The following is a 20,082-nucleotide window of genomic DNA, read 5'->3' as shown; positions in this document are numbered from 1 at the left end:
GATTGGATTCAGGTCTGGACTTTGACTTGGCCATTCTAACACCTGGATATGTTTATTTTTTAACCATTCCATTGTAGATTTTGCTTTATGTTTTGGATCATTGTCTTGTTGGAAGACAAATCTCCGTCCCAGTCTCAGGTCTTTTGCAGACTCCAACAGGTTTTCTTCCAGAATGGTCCTGTATTTGGCTCCATCCATCTTCCCATCAATTTTAACCATCTTCCCTGTCCCAGCTGAAGAAAAGCAGGCCCAAACCATGATGCTGCCACCACCATGTTTGACAGTGGGGATGGTGTGTTCAGCTGTGTTGCTTTTACGCCAAACATAACGTTTTGCATTGTTGCCAAAAAGTTCAATTTTGGTTTCATCTGACCAGAGCACCTTCTTCCACATGTTTGGTGTGTCTCCCAGGTGGCTTGTGGCAAACTTTAAACAACACTTTTTATGGATATCTTTAAGAAATGGCTTTCTTCTTGCCACTCTTCCATAAAGGCCAGATTTGTGCAATATTCGACTGATTGTTATCCTATGGACAGAGTCTCCCACCTCAGCTGTAGATCTCTGCAGTTCATCCAGAGTGATCATGGGCCTCTTGGCTGCATCTCTGATCAGTCTTCTCCTTGTATGAGCTGAAAGTTTAGAGGGACGGCCAGGTCTTGGTAGATTTGCAGTGGTCTGATACTCCTTCCATTTCAATATTATAGCTTGCACAGTGCTCCTTGGGATGTTTAAAGCTTTGGAAATCTTTTTGTATCCAAATCCAGCTTTAAACTTCTTCACAACAGTATCTCGGACCTGCCTGGTGTGTTCCTTGTTCTTCATGATGCTCTCTGCGCTTTTAACGGACCTCTGAGACTATCACAGTGCAGGTGCATTTATACGGAGACTTGATTACACACAGGTGGATTGTATTTATCATCATTAGTCATTTAGGTCGACATTGGATCATTCAGAGATCCTCACTGAACTTCTGGAGAGAGTTTGCTGCACTGAAAGTAAAGGGGCTGAATAATTTTGCACGCCCAATTTTTCAGTTTTTGATTTGTTAAAAAAGTTTGAAATATCCAATAAATGTCGTTCCACTTCATGATTGTGTCCCACTTGTTGTTGATTCTTCACAAACAAATACAGTTTTATATCTTTATGTTTGAAGCCTGAAATGTGGCAAAAGGTCGCAAAGTTCAAGGGGGCCGAATACTTTCGCAAGGCACTGTATGTGTTATATGAATGAATGTGCAAGTAGAGATACTGGGGTGCGAAGGAGCAAGATAAATAAATAAATAAATACAGTATGGGGATGAGGTATTTGGATGGGCTATTTACAGATGGGCTATGTGCAGGTGCAGTGATCTGTGAGCTGTTCTGACAGCTGGTGCTTAAAGCTAGTGAGGGAGAGATGAGTCTCCAGCTTCAGTGATTTTTGCAGTTTGTTTCAGTCATTGGCAGAACTGTAAGGAAAGGCGGCCAAAGGAAGAATTGGCTTTGGGGGTGACCAGTGAGATATACCTGCTGGAGTGCGTGCTACGGGTGGGTGCTGCTATGGTGACCAGTGAGCTGACATAGTGCGGGGCTTTCCCTAGCAGAGACTTGTAGATGACCTGGAGCCAGTGGGTTTGGCGACGAGTATGAAGCGGGGGCCAGCCAACGAGAGCGTACAGGTTGCAGTGGTGGGTAGTATATGGGGCTTTGGTGACAAAACCGATGGCACTGTGATATACGGCATCCAATTTATTGAGTAGAGTGTTGGAGGCTATTTTGTAAATGACATCGCCGAAGTCAAGCATGAGTGAAGGATGCTTTAATAGGAAGCCGATTCTAGATTTAATTTTGGATTGGAGATGCTTAATTTGAGTCTGGAAGGAGAGTTTACAGTCTAACCAGACACCTAGGTATTTGACGTTGTCCACATATTCTAAGTCAGAACCGTCCAGAGTAATGATGTAATGATGGACGGGCGGGCAGGTGCGGGCATCGATCAGTTGAAGAGCATGCATTTAGTTTTGCTTGCATTTAAGAGCAGTTGGAGGCCACAGAAGGAAAGTTGTATGACATTTATGTTCGTCTGGAGGTTAGTTAACACAGAGTCCAAAGAAGGGCCAGAGGTATACAGAATAGTGTCGTCTGCGTTGAGGTGGATCAGAGAATCACCAGCAGCAAGAGCGACATCATTGATGTATACAGAGAAGAGAGTCGGCCCGAGAATTGAACCCTGTGGCACCCCCATAGAGACTGCCAGAGGTCCAGACAACATGCCCTCCGATTTGACACACTGAACTCTATCAGAGAAGTAGTTGGTGAACCAGGCGAGGCAATCATTTGAGAAACCAAGGCTGTTGAGTCTGCCGATAAGAATGTGGTGATTGACAGAGTCAAATGCCTTGGCCAGGTCGATGAATATGGCTGCACAATATTGTCTCTTACCGATGGCAGTTATGATAGCGTTTAGGACCTTGAGCGTGGCTGAGGTGCACCCATGACCAGCTCGGAAGCCAGATATCATAGTGGAGAAGGTACAGTGGGATTCGAAATGGTCGGTGATCCGTTTGTTAACTTTGCTTTCGAAGACCTTAGAAAGGCAGGGTAGGATAGATATAGGTCTGTAGCAGTTGGGTCTAGAGTGTCTCCCCTTTGAAGAGGGGGATGACCGCGGCAGCTTTCCAATCTTTGGGGGATCTCAGACTATATGAAAGAGAGGTTGAACAGTCTAGTGATAGGGGTTGCAAAAATTTCGTCAGATCATTTTAGAAAGAGAGGGTCCAGATTGTCTAGCCCGGCTCATTTTTAGGGGTCCAGATTTGGTAGCTCTTTCAGAACATCAGCTATCTGGATTTGGGTGAAGGAGAAATGGGGAGGCTTTGGCCAGTTGCTGTGGGGAGTGGAGGGCTGTTGATCAGGGTAGGGGTAGCCAGGTAGAAAGCATGGCCAGCTGTAGAAAAATGTTTATTGAAATTCTCAATTATAGTGGATTTGGTGGTGACAGTGTTTTCTAGCGTCAGTGCAGTGGACTTTACAGTGTCCCAGAACTTTTCTGAGTTTGTGCTACAGGATGTAAATTTCTGCTTGAAATGTGCATTTCACGGGGGCTATTCAATGCTAATGCAGAACGCCACAGGATGTTTTTGTGCTGGTCAAGGGCAGTCAGGTCTGGAGAGAAGCAAGGGATATATCTGTTCCCGGTTCAAAAAATGTTGAATGGGGCATGCTTATTTAAAATGGTGAGGAAGGCACTTTTAAAGAATACCCAGGCATCCTTTACTGATGGGATAAGGTCAATATCCTTCCAGGATACCCGGGCCAGGTCGATTAGAAAGGCCTGCTCGCTGAAGTGTTTTATGGAGCATTTGACAGTAAATAGGGGTGGTTGTTTGACCGTAGACCCATTACGGATCGCTGAGATCTTGGTTGAAAACAGCAGAGGTGTATTTGGAGGGCAAGTTGGTTAGGATGATATCTATGAGGGTGCCCGTGTTTACGGTTTTGGGGTTGTACCTGGTGGGTTCATTGATAATTTGTGTGAGATAGAGGGCATCAAGCTTAGATTGTAGGATGGCCGGGGTGGTAACCATGTCCCCGTTTAGGTCACCTAGCAGCACGAGCTCTGAAGATAGATGGGGGGCAATCAATTCACATATGGTGTCCAGGGCACACGGTGGATTTTTAAAAGTAGAAGCTCGAATTGTATTGGTACAGACCTGGATAGTATGACAGAACTCTGCAGGGTATCTCTGCAGTAGATTGCAACACCGCCCTCTTTGGCAGTTCTATCTTGTCGGAAAATGTTATAGTTAGGGATGGAAATTTCAGGGGTTTTGGTGGTCTTCCTAAGCCAGGATTCAGACACGGCTAGGACATCCGGGTTGGCGGAGTGTGCTAAAGCAGTGAATAAAACAAATTTAGGGAGGAGGCTTCTAATGTTAATATGCATGAAACCAAGGCTTTTACAGTTACAGAAGTCAACAAATGAAAGCACCTGGGGAGTAGAAGTGATGCTAGGCACTGTAGGGCCTGGATTAACCTCTACATCACCAGAGGAACAGAGGAGGAGTAGGATAAGGGTACGGCTAAAGGCTATCAGAGCTGATCGTCTATTACGTACAGAACAGAGAGTAAAAGGAGCAGGTTTCTGTTGGAATATTAAATTAGGGATTATAGTCCAAATGCTATCCTTATTTCTTAAATGGTTCTGTATCCATTTGATCTTAAAGATTATAGAGGTTTTAAAATCCAGAACATTCAATCCTCCCTCATTTTGGGTGCTACATATTAGCGCTTTTCTTAAATACTTAAGTTTATTCCTCCATATGAAGTTAAATAATTTAGTATCAGCCATTTTAGTTCAGAAGTCTTATGGCTTGTGGATAGAAGCTGTTCAGGTACCTTTTGGTTCCAGACTTTTCGCTCCGGTACCGCTTGCTGTGCTGTAGCAGAGAAAATAGTCTATGACTTGGGTGACTGGAGTCTTTGACAATTTTTTAGGCCTTCCTCTGACCCCGTCTGGTATAGAGGTCCTGGATGGCAGGGAGTTCGGCCCTGTGATGTACTGGCCGTACGCACTACCGTCTGTAGTCTTATGCCGAGCAGTGGCCATACCAAGCGGTGATGCAACCCATCAGGATGCTCTTATTGGTGCAGCTGTAGAACTTTTTGAGGATCTGAGGGCCCATGCCAAATCTTTTCAGCCTCCTGAGGGGGAAGAGCCATTGTTATTCCCTCTGTATGACTGGGTTGGTGTGTTTGGACCATGATACAGTAGGTCCTTAGTGATGTGGACACCCAGGAAGCTCTCGCTCCACTACAGCCCTATCGATGTGAATGGGGGTGTGTTTGGCCCTCTGTTTCCTGTAATTCACAATAAGCCCCTTTGTTTTGCCAATGTTGAGGGAGAGATTGTTTTCTTGGCACCACACTGCCAGGTCTCTGACCTCCTCCCTATAGGCTGTCTCATCGTCATCGGTGATCAGACCTACCACCATCGTGTTGTCGGCAAACTTAATGATGGTGTTGGAGTCACGAGTGGCCACGCAGTCATGGGTTTACAGGGAGTATAGTAGGTGGTTGAGCATGCACCCCTGGGGGCCTCTGTGTTGAAGGTCAGCTTGGCGGAGGTGATGTTGCCTACCCTCAACACTAGGTGGTGGCACATCAGGAAGTCCAGGATCCAATTGCAGAGGGAGGTGTTCAGTCAAAGGGTCCTTAGCTTAGTGATGAGCCTGGAGGGTATTATGGCATAATCAATAAATAGCATTCTCACTTAGGTGTTCATTTTGTCCAGGTCGTAAAGTGAAGTGTGGAGTGCAATACAGATGGCGTCATCTGTGGATCTGTTGGAACTGTATGCGAATTAGAGGGGGCCCAGCGTTTCTGAGATGATGGTGTTGATGTGAGCTATTACCACTTTCAAAGCATTTCATGGCTACAGATGTGATTTCTACACAGCGGTAGTCATTTAGACAGCTTACCTTGGTATTCTTAGGCACAGGGACTATGGTGGTCTGCTTGAAATATGTAGGTATTACAGACTGGGTCAGAGAAAGGTTGAAAATGTCCGTGAAGACACTTTCCAGTTGGTCAATGCATGCTCTGAGTACGCTTCCTGATAATCCATCTGGCCCTGCGGCCTTATGAGCCTGATTCTACAGTTGTCTGGGACAGCTGGTGCTCTCACACATGGTTCAGTGTTGCTTGCCTCGAAGCGAGCATAGAAGGCATTTAGCTCATCTGGTAGGCTTGCGTCACTAGGCAACTCTCGGCTGGGTTTCCTTTTGTCATCCATGATAGTTTGCAAACCCTGCCACATCTTACGAGCGTTGGAGCTGGTGTAGTAGGATTCGATCTTAGTCCTGTATTAAGGCTTAGCCTGTTTGATGGTTCGTCTGAGGGTGTAGCGGGACTTCTTTTAAGCGTGCAGATTTGTGTCCCTCTCCTTGAAAGCGGCAGCTCTAGCTTTTAGCTCAGTGAAGATGTTGCCTTTAATAAATTACTTCTGGTTAGGATATGTACGTACGGTCACTGTGGGGAAATGTTGTAAATGCACTTATTAATGAAGCTGTTGACTGATGTGGTAAACTCCTTAACTTGTCTAGGACTGGGGTTCCGTTAGCCAACAGCCAATGAAATTGCAGGGCGCCAAATACAAATCAACAGAAATCTCATAAATCAAATTTCTCAAACATACAAGTATTAGGCACCATTTTAAAGATACAATTCTCGTTAATCCAGCCACGGTGTCCGATTTCAAAAATGCTTTACAGCTTCGAAAGCTCCACAAACGATTATGTTAGGTCACCACCAGCTCACAGAAAAACCAAGCCATTTTTCCAGCCAAAGAGAGGAGTCACAAAAAGCACAAATAGAGATAAAATGAATCACTAACCTTTGATGATCTTCATCAGATGACACTCATAGGACTTCATGTTACACAATACATGTATGTTTTGTTCGGTAAAGTTCATATTTATATCCAAAAATCGTATTTTACATTGGCGTGTTACAGTGATATTGCAGAGAGCCACATGAATTCACAGAAATACTCATTACAAATGTCGATGAAAATACAATTGTTAGACATGGAAATATAGATACACTTCTCCTTAATGCAACCGCTGTGTCAGATTTCAAAAAAACTTTACGGAAAAAGCATAATCTGAGAACGGCGCTCAGATCCCAAACCAGCTAGAGAAATATCCACATTGTTGGGTAGTCAACATTATTCATAAATAGCATTATAAATATTCACTTACCTTTGATGATCTTCATCAGAATGCACTCCCAGGAATCGCAGTTCCACAATATATGTTTGTTTTGTTCGATAATGTCCATCATTTATGTCCATTTATGTCCAATATCTTCTTTTGTTAGGGTGTTTGGTAAACAAATCCAAATGCGCGATCTGGTCCATTCAGACGAAACGTTCAAAAAGTTATATTACAGGTCAAAGAAACTTGTGAAACTAAGTATAGAATCAATCTTTAGGATGTTTTTATCATAAAAGTTCAATAATGTTCCAACCGGAGAATTCCATTGTCTGTAGAAAAGCAATGGAACGAGAGCTACCTCTCAAGTGAAAGCGCGTGACTGAGAAGGAGGCTGTAGGCAGACCACTGACTCAAAGTGTCAGGTGCGTGAATGAGGACCCAAAAGCGAATTAACAAAAACAGAGTTTCTTTAATGACGAAACACACGTAGGCTCAGATGAACTGGCAGATTCCGACAGGACAGGACAAGGTTGCAGCAAACACGACGATAGTCTGGTTCAGGCATGAGAAACACAAACAAGAATCCGACAAAGACAGAAGCAGGAACAGAGAGAGATATAGAGACCTAATCAGAGGGAAAAAGGGAACAGGTGGGAAAAGGGGTGAACGAGGTAGTTAGAGGAGACAAGGAACAGCTGGGGGAAGGAGGGTAAGGAAAGGTAACCTAATACGACCAGCAGAGGGAGACAGGGTGAAGAGAAAGAACAGGAACAAGACACAACATGACAATACATGACAGTACCCCCCCCACTCACCGAGCGCCTCCTGGCGCACTCGAGGAGGAAACCTGGCGGCAACGGAGGAAATCATCGATCAGCGAACGGTCCAGCACGTCCCGAGAGGGAACCCAACTCCTTTCCTCAGGACCGTACCCCTCCCAATCCACTAGGTACTGATGACCACGGCCCCGAGGACGCATGTCCAAAATCTTACGGACCCTGTAGATAGGTGCGCCCTCGACAAGGATGGGGGGGGGGGGGGGGGGGGGAGACGAGCGGGAGCGCGAAGAACGGGCTTAACACAGGAGACATGGAAGACCGGGTGGACGCGACGAAGATATCGCGGAAGAAGAAGTCGCACTGCGACAGGATTAATGATCTGAGAAATACAGAACGGACCAATGAACCGCGGGGTCAGCTTGCGAGAAGCTGTCTTAAGGGGAAGGTTCTGAGTGGAGAGCCAAACTCTCTGACCGCGACAATATCTAGGACTCTTAGTTCTACGCTTATTAGCGGCTCTCACAGTCTGCCCCCTATAACGGCAAAGTGCAGACCTGACCCTCTTCCAGGTGCGCTCGCAACGTTGGACAAAAGCCTGAGCGGAGGGGACGCTGGACTCGGCGAACTGAGACGAGAACAGCGGAGGCTGGTACCCGAGGCTACTCTGAAAAGGAGAGAGACTGACGGAAGCCCCAATCAAACGGCAAAACTCCCTCCAAAATTGAGACGTGAATTGCGGACCCCTGTCCGAAACGACGTCTGACGGAAGGCCATGAATTCTGAAAACATTCTCGATGATGATTTGTGCCGTCTCTTTAGCAGAAGGAAGCTTAGCAAGGGGAATAAAATGAGCCGCCTTAGAGAACCTATCGACAACCGTAAGAATAACAGTCTTCCCCGCTGACGAAGGCAGTCCGGTGATAAAATCTAAGGCGATGTGAGACCACGGTCGAGAGGGAATGGGAAGCGGCCTGAGACGGCCGGCAGGAGGGGAGTTACCGGACTTAGTCTGCGCGCAGACCGAACAAGCAGCCACGAAACGACGCGTGTCATGCTCCCGGGTGGGCCACCAAAAACGCTGGCGAATGGAAGCAAGCGTACCCCGAACGCCAGGGTGGCCGGCTAACTTGGCAGAGTGAGCCCACTGAAGAACGGCCAGACGAGTAGGAACGGGAACGAAAAGAAGGTTCCTAGGACAAGCGCGCGGCGACGGAGTGTGAGTGAGTGCTTGCTTTACCTGCCTCTCAATTCCCCAGACAGTCAACCCGACAACACGCCCCTCAGGGAGAATCCCCTCGGGGTCAGTGGAGGCTACTGAAGAACTGAAGAGACGAGATAAAGCATCAGGCTTGGTGTTCTTAGAGCCCGGACGATAAGAAATCACGAACTCGAAACGAGCGAAAAACAGCGCCCAACGAGCCTGACGCGCATTAAGTCGTTTGGCAGAACGGATGTACTCAAGGTTCCTATGGTCAGTCCAAACGACAAAAGGAACGGTCGCCCCCTCCAACCACTGTCGCCATTCGCCTAGGGCTAAGCGGATGGCGAGCAGTTCGCGGTTTCCCACATCATAGTTACGTTCCGACGGCGACAGGCGATGAGAAAAATACGCGCAAGGGTGGACCTTGTCGTCAGAGAGGGAGCGCTGAGAAAGAATAGCTCCCACGCCCACCTCTGACGCGTCAACCTCGACAACGAACTGTCTAGAGACGTCAGGTGTAACAAGGATAGGTGCGGAAGTAAAACGATTCTTGAGGAGATCGAAAGCTCCCTGGGCGGAAACGGACCACTTAAAGCACGTCTTGACAGAAGTAAGGGCTGTGAGAGGAGCTGCCACCTGACCGAAATTACGGATGAAACGACGATAGAAGTTCGCGAAGCCGAGAAAGCGCTGCAGCTCGACGCGTGACTTAGGGACGGGCCAATCAATGACAGCTTGGACCTTAGCGGGATCCATCTTAATGCCTTCAGCGGAAATAACAGAACCGAGAAATGTGACGGAGGAGGCATGAAAAGTGCACTTCTCAGCCTTCACAAAAAGACAATTCTCTAAAAGGCGCTGGAGGACACGTCGAACGTGCTGAACATGAATCTGGAGTGACGGTGAAAAAATCAGGATATCGTCAAGGTAAACGAAAACAAAGATGTTCAGCATGTCTCTCAGGACGTCATTGACTAATGCCTGAAAGACAGCTGGAGCGTTAGCGAGGCCGAAAGGAAGAACCCGGTATTCAAAGTGCCCTAACGGAGTGTTAAATGCCGTCTTCCACTCGTCCCCCTCCCTGATGCGCACGAGATGGTAAGCGTTACGAAGGTCCAACTTAGTGAAAAACCTGGCTCCCTGCAGGATCTCGAAGGCTGAAGACATAAGAGGAAGCGGATAACGATTCTTCACTGTTATGTCATTCAGCCCTCGATAATCTATGCAGGGACGCAGAGACCCGTCCTTCTTCTTGACAAAAAAAAACCCCGCTCCGGCGGGAGAGGAGGAGGGGACTATGGTACCGGCGTCAAGAGCTACAGACAAATAATCTTCGAGAGCCTTACGTTCGGGAGCCGACAGAGAGTATAGTCTACGCCGGGGGGGAGTGGTTCCCGGAAGGAGATCAATACTACAATCATACGACCGGTGTGGAGGAAGAGAGGTGGCCCTGGACCGACTGAACACCGTGCGCAGATCGTGATATTCCTCCGGCACCCCTGTCAAATCACCAGGCTCCTCCTGTGAAGAAGAGACAGAGGAAACAGGAGGGATAGCAGACATTAAACATTTCACATGACAAGAGACGTTCCAGGAGAGGATAGAATTACTAGACCAATTAATAGAAGGATTATGACAAACTAGCCAGGGATGGCCCAAAACAACAGGTGTAAAAGGTGAACGAAAAATTAAAAAAGAAATGGTTTCGCTATGATTACCAGAGACAGTGAGGGTTAAAGGTAGCGTCTCACGCTGAATCCTGGGGAGAGGACTACCATCCAAGGCGAACAAGGCCGTGGGCTCCCTTAACTGTCTGAGAGGAATGTCATGTTCCCGAGCCCAGGTCTCGTCCATAAAACAGCCCTCCGCCCCAGAGTCTATCAAGGCACTGCAGGAAGCTGACGAACCGGTCCAGCGTAGATGGACCGACAAGGTAGTGCAGGATCTTGAAGGAGAGACAGGAGTAGTAGCGCTCACCAGTAGCCCTCCGCTTACTGATGAGCTCTGGCTTTTACTGGACATGAAGTGACAAAATGACCAGCGGAACCGCAATAGAGACAGAGGCGGTTGGTGATTCTCCGTTCCCTCTCTTTAGTCGAGATGCGGATACCTCCCAGCTGCATAGGCTCAGCACCCGAGCCGGCAGAGGAAGATGGTAGTGATGCGGAGAGGGGGGCAACGGAGAACGCGAGCTCCTTTCCACGAGCTCGGTGACGAAGATCAACCCGTCGCTCAATGCGAATAGCGAGTTCAATCAAGGAATCCACGCTGGAAGGAACCTCCCGGGAGAGAATCTCATCCTTTACCTCTGCGCGGAGACCCTCCAGAAAACGAGCGAGCAAAGCCGGCTCGTTCCAGCCACTGGAGGCAGCAAGAGTGCGAAACTCAATAGAGTAGTCTGTTATGGATCGATTACCTTGACATAGGGAAGACAGGACCCTGGAAGCCTCCTCCCCAAAAACAGATCGATCAAAAACCCGTATCATCTCCTCCTTAAAGTCCTGATACTGGTTAGTACACTCAGCCCTTGCCTCCCAGATTGCCGTGCCCCACTCACGAGCCCGTCCAGTAAGGAGAGATATGACGTAGGCGATACGAGCAGTGCTCCTGGAGTAAGTGTTGGGCTGGAGAGAAAACACAATATCACACTGGGTGAGGAACGAGCGGCATTCAGTGGGTTCCCCAGAGTAACACGGCGGGTTATTGATTCTGGGCTCCGGAGATTCGAAAGCCCTGGAAGTGACCGGTGGATCGAGGCGGAGATGGTGAACCTGTTCTGTGAGGTTGGAGACTTGGGTGGCCAGGGTCTCAACGGCATGTCGAGCAGCAGACAATTCCTGCTCGTGTCTGCCTAGCATCGCTCCCTGGATCTCGACGGCTGAGTGGAGAGGATCCGAAGTCGCTGGGTCCATTCTTGGTCGGATTCTTCTGTCAGGTGCGTGAATGAGGACCCAAAAGCGAATTAACAAAAACAGAGTTTCTTTAATGACGAAACACACGTAGGCTCAGATGAACTGGCAGATTCCGACAGGACAGGACAAGGTTGCAGCAAACACGACGATAGTCTGGTTCAGGCATGAGAAACACAAACAAGAATCCGACAAAGACAGAAGCAGGAACAGAGAGAGATATAGAGACCTAATCAGAGGGAAAAAGGGAACAGGTGGGAAAAGGGGTGAACGAGGTAGTTAGAGGAGACAAGGAACAGCTGGGGGAAGGAGGGTAAGGAAAGGTAACCTAATACGACCAGCAGAGGGAGACAGGGTGAAGAGAAAGAACAGGAACAAGACACAACATGACAATACATGACACAAAGAGCTCTCATCCGGTCCCACATCACAGTAGCAGCCGAAACAACATTCTAATGACGGTTGACTTCTAGTGGAAGCCTTAGGAAGTGCAACATAACCAATATCCCACTGTGTATTCAATAGGGGTGACTTCAAAAACTGCAAACCTCAGATTTCCCACTTCCTGTTTGTTTTTTTCTCAGGTTTTTGCCTGCCATATGAGTTCAGTTATACTCACAGACATGATTCAAACAGTTTTTGAAACTTCAGAGGGTTTTTTATCCAATACTAATAATAATATGCATATATTAGCATCTGGGACTGAGTAGGAGGCAGTTCACTCTGGGCACGCTATTCATCCAAAAGTGAAAATGCTGCCCCCTATCCCAAATAAGTTATTAATGCCATCGGATGAATCCCAGAACATATTCCAGTCTGTGCTAGAGAAACAGTCCTGTAGCTTAGCATCCGCTTCATCTTACCACTTCCGTATTGATCGTGTCGTTGGTACTTCCTGTTTGAGTTTTTGCTTGTGAGCAGGAATCTGGAGGATAGAGTTATGGTCCGATTTGCCAAATGGAGAGCGGTAGAGAGCTTTGTATGCATCTCTGTGACGGCGTGAGTGAAGGCTGTTTCCCTTATGGGGATGCACATTTAATTGACCTGGCTGACACTCTCCTGCTATCTTAGAAATGCTTGCTCTGCTTGCTAACTAGCTCCTCATTTGCATTTCCCTCATCTCCAAGCATTGATTGGCTGCTTCAGCACAATAGCGAATCGAATTGCCATTTCGGGGACACTGTTGAACACAGCAATGATTTAGTGGAGGGAGGAAGATCCCCCTCTCTTGGTCAATGCAATGTCATAATCAGTCTCAGTCTGAAGTTCAGCTCACCCAGAGGATGCCTGCCGTGAAGTAATTAACACTTAACTGTTTTATTCCCTTTTGTAAGACCTGTGGCCATGTGACAAATTTGTCAAACTATGTTTACTTAAAATTATTAAGCCAATTTCTACGACCCCTTTACAAGTATAATAATCTCCCTTTCTATCTATTTGTGTCTCTACCATCTCTCTCTCTGTCGTCTCTCTCTGTCGTCTCTCTCTCTGCCATCTCTCTCTCTCTCTCTCTCTCTGCAATCTCTTTCTCTCTCTGTCGTCTCTCTCTCTCCATTCAGTCAGAGCTTCCAGGTGCAGGCCTCCAGAGACATTCACCCCCACCCCAGCTTGGCCCTGGAGCCCTCCACCATCTATAACTACCGGCAGCCACCTCTCCCAACAGCCCAATTCCGCTCCAGGAACCAGAGTTACATGCGGGCAATCAGCACTCTCAGCCAGGCCAGCTGTGTTAGCCAGGTTAGCCAGGTGAGTCTCTGGCCTATAGCAATGATATTTACAAGATATAATCATTGTATTACGTCAGATATCGTGACGGACGTCTGCTCAGACTCTGGCAATGCGTTTCACGTTAGAATGAAGCCACCCGTCAGAAGACAATGGGATATTATATGATGTTCCATACTGTAGCTTGCCATCCTTCTCTCTTCCTTCATTCAGCCTTTAGATGCATATACTTTTATCAAACTTTCTTACCCCCTCATATATTTGTGCATTTGTGCAAAATTGAGTCTTGAGTCTTTTATGTGTCTGGTTTATGTTCATTTAAGATCTAAATCTCGCTCTTAAAGTCGGAGTGTATTGATTTGTCCCAAGTCTTAAAAGCTCAACCTCTCTCCCACTAATTCTCTGGCTTTATCTCTGCCTCCACGGCACCCTGCTGAGGTTATTACAAGATTATATATCTCGCAATAGAACAGGATCCTTATCTACGATTCTCAGGATTGCCAAATGGGAATGGTGAGATACACATCGGACCATTTAAACTTCCTTAAATTGATATCTCTATATCGCAAGATGCACTTCTGTCTCAGGATATTAAGATTGCCACATAATGGTTCTGTTGAGATCAGGACACATTGTCTCAGGGGATTCAGAGGGAACTAACACTCATAACGTATGCTATGCCACTAGAACATGTCACCTTGACTTCCTCTAATCTTTTACACATTTCAACACAGATCTGGCTTTCAGAATGCATTATTTAGGCAACTGTGGCAAACTGGAGGAATTGAGAAAAACAAAAAACAACAAACAAAAAACATTGTCCTGGTGAGCAAGTCATATGCTTGACATTTCTCTAAGTAATAGCGCATCAAGACAATGCTCAAATGAACAATACATTTGCAGACGTTCTCCTTTTCAAATATTTGCTCTCCTGGCAATTAGCTGGTAGCCATTTCAAGCAAACACTTTTTTATTAAAAGGAAGAAAAGAGCATAACATCAAACGTTGTATACAACCAATTAATGTTTTCCCACAAAGACAAGAACTTTCATTGAATTTACCCTTTCTCACCCTGCTGCTCTCTCCTCCAGGTGAGTGAGACAGAGATAAACGGTCAGTTTGAGTCAGTCTGTGAGTCGGTGTTCAGTGAGGTGGAATCTCAGGCTGTGGAGGCTCTGGACCTGCCCGGCTGTTTCCGGACACGGAGCCACAGCTACTTGAGGGCCATCCAGGCTGGCTACTCCCAGGATGATGACTGCATCCCCACCATGACCTCCTCCACCCTCACCTCTACCATCAGGGCCACAGCAGGTCAGAACAACAGGGGAGGAGGGGACTGCACCACATTAACAGATACAACACATACTGTATACAGTAGAGTATGAACACTATTGAGATGACAGCTGATCTCTGATTCCAAAGTGGATGATAAGTTGATATAGCCATGCAAAGTAAACCTTATACACAAGGGTACAGTTCCCGTTTGTAAATATCAAAATGTTATATCAAGTGAGAATTAAGAAATTAACAACATGCACGTGACATTTCTTGTGATGCTCTGCTCTTGAAGTGCTTTATGAAGTGGCTCCATACATCTGCATGAACCACTTTTACATATTTCCTGATTGTTGATATATACAGAGCATATTCAAGTATAGTTTATGAGTTGCTTGGAGTCAATCCATCATATTGCATTTTCAATTCAGTCATTCATATTCTCATTCCACATAACATCAGAGAGTGAAGATATGAACCCTATTGAAATGATTCTGCAGGCACATGAAGTGAACATTATATCACGAGACCTTTTCAGATTAAGTGAGGATGGATTGTTTTTTCTCCCTCTGCTGTTTCCTTACTATAGCCTTTTCTTTTAGTTGGTGGACTTAATCGCCTTCAGCACAATCTGGCTCTATACCTTATTTCATGATAAGCCACAGATACTTTGCGTGTGTTCTCAGCTGAAACTCTGGGCAGGGGAAATAGTGCTCAGATGAACAGTCCTTCAACTCCAGAGTCTTAATGACTGAATGGGTTTACGACAGCTTTATCTACCTGTACTTACAAACCACATTGTGATGCATACACATTGTTGCCACAGCAACGGCTTTGAGTTTTCTCTCCCACAGATTCTCCAGTTCAGTTCCCACAGATTCTCCAGTTCAATTCCCACAGATTCTCCAGTTCAATTCCCACAGCTTCACCAGTTCAGTTCCCATAGATTCTCCAGTTCAGTTCCCACAGATTCTCCAGTTCAGTTCCCACAGGTTCTCCAGTTCAGTTCCCACAGGTTCTCCAGTTCAGTTCCCACAGGTTCTCCAGTTCAATTCCCACAGATTCTGGTGTCTCATGTGGCAGGTAATGACTGCACTGGCCAATACAATTGAGGTCACAAAAACAAGAGTTATATTTTTTTATGTGGAATAAAATAAACTGCAAATATGACACTGAGTGAATAAAAATCATTTCAGCAAACGGTCCTGTAAGGTCATCTACTTCGCCAGAGGATAAACCGTAGCAATGACATTGTTTCCCATTTCTGGATAGACACAAAAACAACAACATCCTTCCCCTGGTAAAGAAGTGAAGACCCATTCTTTCTACCGTGGAGTTCTACCAATGATATTAGGGAGGGGTCAGAGAAGGTGTGGGCATCTGGAGAATTGTGCATTTGACAGATTTTCACCAGTTATTTACACTGCTTTCTCAACAAACTAAAACATAACCTTTAAATTTGTCATGGCAATTTCATGCAATCTATGGTGTGGAGGATGGGGTGTGTCTGATGTCAGGAATCTTTGGACGATTGGTTCCACCCTCTGACTTCAGGTAGATAGGTCATACTGGACCTCATGATGTTCAATAGGGTTCATATACTTCCTGATAGTGGTTGGGGATGTGTTGCTCATCTTTGCTTCTTTTCAGTGCACAAAGTTACACCTGTATCATATCTGTGGTGAAGGTATGAATACCATACATACAGTAGGTTTTTACAGTATCTTGTTCTTTGTCATGTGTTTTGGGGTCTGTCTTTGTGCAGTGAAAAGATGAGAAGCATGCAAGAGCATGATACAGTTTCATTTGAGATTGAGAAGGCAGTGTAAACTATAATCAGAAATATGAGTCAAAATGGGACTATGAACGTTTAGTGTAATATTGATAACCAAAATGTTTTATTTTCTGAAAGGTTTCCTTATGTAGCTTCGTAGATCCAAGGAAAGACTATAATAATGATTTTTAGACACTGAAGACATGAGACAATTTCAAGTCTTATTTTGACTCATACATTCCTTAACTTAAAAACTGCATGACTTGATGTCTGTGCTTGGTGGCTAACACTAGCACATTCTCTCCAGCTGCTCACACCTGTGACCTGACGACATACTACACATATTTACCTTTGTCTTCCAGAGGGAAAATATGCACAGGAAGCCACTAGCTTACCTGAGTACCAGGCCAGTGTACGTCGAGACGTAGCAGACATAGTCCCATTGGCCCATGACGATCTAGGCTGCCCTATCAGAAGAAACAGACTGTACCTCCAAGACAGTACCGGTGCCACAGCCAAACCTCAATCTGGGCCCCCTGATTCACCCAGCCTGTTCAGGCCCCCTAAAACTAGCTTCCAGGCCCCAGAGAGGCCCTCACCCAAAGCCATCGAGGCCAGTATAAAGGAGTCAGCCCACCTAGCTGCAGCGATCAGCATGCAGTGGAAGGAGGAAGTGTCGGCCATGCGTCGTGAGTTGTCTGATCTCAGGAGGGACCTGTGCACTGAGCTCAGGGCCTTCAATAGCAACTTCAACACCTTCACGCAGCACTACAACACGTGGTCTCCACATCCTGGGGCTGCTGGGGGAGCAGGGGCAGCTGGGGGAGAATGGGTGGCTGGGAGAACATGGGCGGCAGGGGGAGAAGGGGCGGCTGGGGGAGAAGGGGTGGCTGGGAGAACATGGACGGCTGGGGGAGAAGGGGTGGCTGGGAGAACATGGACGGCTGGGGGAGAAGGGGTGGCTGGGAGAAAATGGGCGGCTGGGGGAGAAGGGGCGGCTGGGGGAAAATGGGCGGCTGGGGGAGAAGGGGTGGCTGGGAGAAAATGGACGGCTGGGGGAGAAGCTGGGAAAACATGGGCGGCTGGGGGAGAAGGGGCGGCTGGGGGAGAAGGGGTGGCTGGGAGAACATGGACGGCTGGGGGAGAAGCTGGGAGAACATGGGCGGCTGGGAAACGGGCTAAAGTGGCTCAAGTGTCTGTAGGGACGCAGGCCAGGAGCAAGGTGCTGGTGAGACAGAGCACGGCAGACGCAGCCGTTAATTGTCCTGAGGAGGACGAGGTACAAGAGAAGCAGGCCGTCATGAGGCGCCATCTTCCTAAACAGATCTCAATGGACCCAGCCATTCTAAGTCGTCCGGCATCACTGTTTGTAGAGGGTTCTATCCCGATCACTCTAGATTCCGTACTTGTGGATCCAGTCGCCATGATCCAGCCAGAACCAGCGTCAGTAGACTCATCAACCTCTGTGGTTCGCCCAGAACCACAAGACCAGAACACTAAGAGCCTATCAGATCAGTTATCTCCAGGCCCAGTCAGCATGAGCTCCTCAGGAGCACAGTCTGTGGATCCAGCCATAGAGGACCCCGTAGATTCAGAGCAGCAGTACCCAAAGACTGTGTGCTCTCCAGATCCAGTGTCCACAGACGTGTATTGTTTGGAAACAGACAAGCCCACAGACGTAGTTAATGTGTACGGTGTAGAAACAGACAAGTCCACAGACGTAACTAATGTGTACAGTGTAGAAACAGACAAGCCCACAGACATAGCTAATGTGTACAGTGTAGAAACAGACAAGCCCACAGACGTAGCTAATGTGTACCGTGTAGAAACAGACAAGCCCACAGACATAGTTAATGTGTACAGTGTAGAAACAGACAAGCCCACAGACATAGCTAATATGTGCTGTGTAGAAGCAGACAAGCCCACAGACGTAGCTAATGTGTGTGGTGTAGAAACAGACAAGCCCACAGACGTAGCTAATGTGTGCAGTGTAGAAACAGACAAGCCCACAGACGTAGCTAATGTGTGCAGTGTAGAAACAAACAAGCCCACAGACGTAGCTAATGTGTACAGTGTAGAAACAGACAAGCCCACAGACGTAGCTAATGTATACAGTGTAGAAACAGACAAGCCCACAGACGTAGCTAATGTGTACAGTGTAGAAACACACAAGCCCACAGACGTAGCTAATGTGTACAGTGTAGAAACAGACAAGCCCACAGACGTAGCTAATGTGTGCCCTGAAGAAACACACAAGCTGGACCCAGCTATTGTGAACCGCTCCGATACAGAATCGATTGACTTAGTTAATGTGAAACCCCTAGTCCCAGAACCAAGAGTGACGTACCTACCATATCCAGTACCTGAGGTCACTGTGTCCCCACCACAAGAGTCAGACTCTGACTTGTCCCCATCAGATCCAGAATCTGTGGAAGATGTCACTGTGCACCAGCAAGATCCAGTGGCTCAAGACACAGCTCCTGTACACCAGGCAGTTCCTGTCTGTCTGTCAGATACTGAATCTTTAGACCCAGGCCCTATAGTCTCAACAGCACCAGAGATAGAGCCACTGTCTAATACCAGTGTGTGCTCATCAGAGCAACTTGATCAATACTCAGTTACCATTTGCCCAACTGTCATAGTTACACCAGAGAGCCCAACTGATTTAGAATCACTGGATGTGTGTCTGATCCCATCTAATCCAGAATCACAGGACTTAGCCACTGTCTGCCTTCCAGACCTCCCAGATCCATTCCCCTTAGACTCCGACATGTTCCCATCAGAAATAGTCGTGCGTGCATATCCAGTCACCATAGACTCCTTTGATGAATTTGATGAGTCTCTGGAGCCAGAATGGCCACCTGTTCCAGAACCAGTGGACCAGGCCACTGAGTGCCCAACTGATCCATTTGTGGTCCATTTGGTCTTAACCACCTTCAATTCCTCAGATGAATCAGATCTGGACTCAGTCTTCTTGGATCCTCTGGAACCTCTGGAGACAGTTAGTGTGAGTTCATCAGACCTCAGCCCAATCGCCATGTACACACCACCAGACCCAGTTTCTCTGAGCCCCCCCAGTCCGGACCACCCCTCTATATACCGAATGGAATCAGTGTGTGTGGACCCAGCTATTGAGTACCGATTAGATCACATGAATGAAGACCTACCTATAGAGTTCCCTGAAGATTCAGAACCACAGGACCAAGTTACAGTACATTCACCTGGCCCGGTCTCCCTCGGACTGGGCAGTCCATTCACCCCAGACTCAGTAGCCCTGGACCCAGCCACGATGTGCCACCCAGAACCAGTCTTCCTAGACCTAGATCCACTAATATTACTAGACCCAGCTAGCATTAGCTTGTCTGCATTTGAGCTGGCACCCATGGAGCTAGAGGATGCCACAGGGGAAGCCACAGATCACTCTGTCATGGATGTCTGTGAGGACCCTGAAGCTCCGGAGGGGGAGACAGCCACTGACAACCCAGGGAAGTCTCACTGTGACCAGGCCTTTCTGTGGGACAGATGGCAGCAGAAGCCCCCCCAGTGGGAACCACGGTCCATAAAGAGGAGTTCTAGTGTAGAGCTGTGGAGCGGGAGATATGAGTACAACAGTGCGGAGATAACATATATGTCTCTGACACTCTGAGAATGTGAGATGTCTCCTCAAGATCGCAGTGAGAAGAATGTAGCGTTGAATGTGTCAGTAGCAAAGTATGCATAGGAA

The 20,082-nt window shown here is 47.2% G+C and overlaps 1 protein-coding gene across 1 annotated transcript in view; it reads left to right on the top strand.

Moving 5' to 3' along the window:
- Positions 1 to 20,082, top strand: part of LOC110498375 (disks large-associated protein 2-like) — an 83,991-nt gene that overhangs the window by 34,023 nt on the left and 29,886 nt on the right. Inside the window, exons 3-4 of the mRNA XM_036954988.1 lie at positions 13,144 to 13,330; positions 14,401 to 14,620. Of these exons, the coding sequence (XP_036810883.1) occupies positions 13,144 to 13,330; positions 14,401 to 14,620 (407 nt within the window). The remainder of the gene's footprint in view (positions 1 to 13,143; positions 13,331 to 14,400; positions 14,621 to 20,082) is intronic.

The sequence above is a fragment of the Oncorhynchus mykiss genome, chromosome 19 (assembly GCF_013265735.2).
Source record: "Oncorhynchus mykiss isolate Arlee chromosome 19, USDA_OmykA_1.1, whole genome shotgun sequence".
In the NCBI taxonomy this organism is placed as follows: domain Eukaryota; kingdom Metazoa; phylum Chordata; class Actinopteri; order Salmoniformes; family Salmonidae; genus Oncorhynchus; species Oncorhynchus mykiss.
Note: the sequence above shows the minus strand (reverse complement) of the source record. Positions and strands in the feature narration are given on the sequence as shown.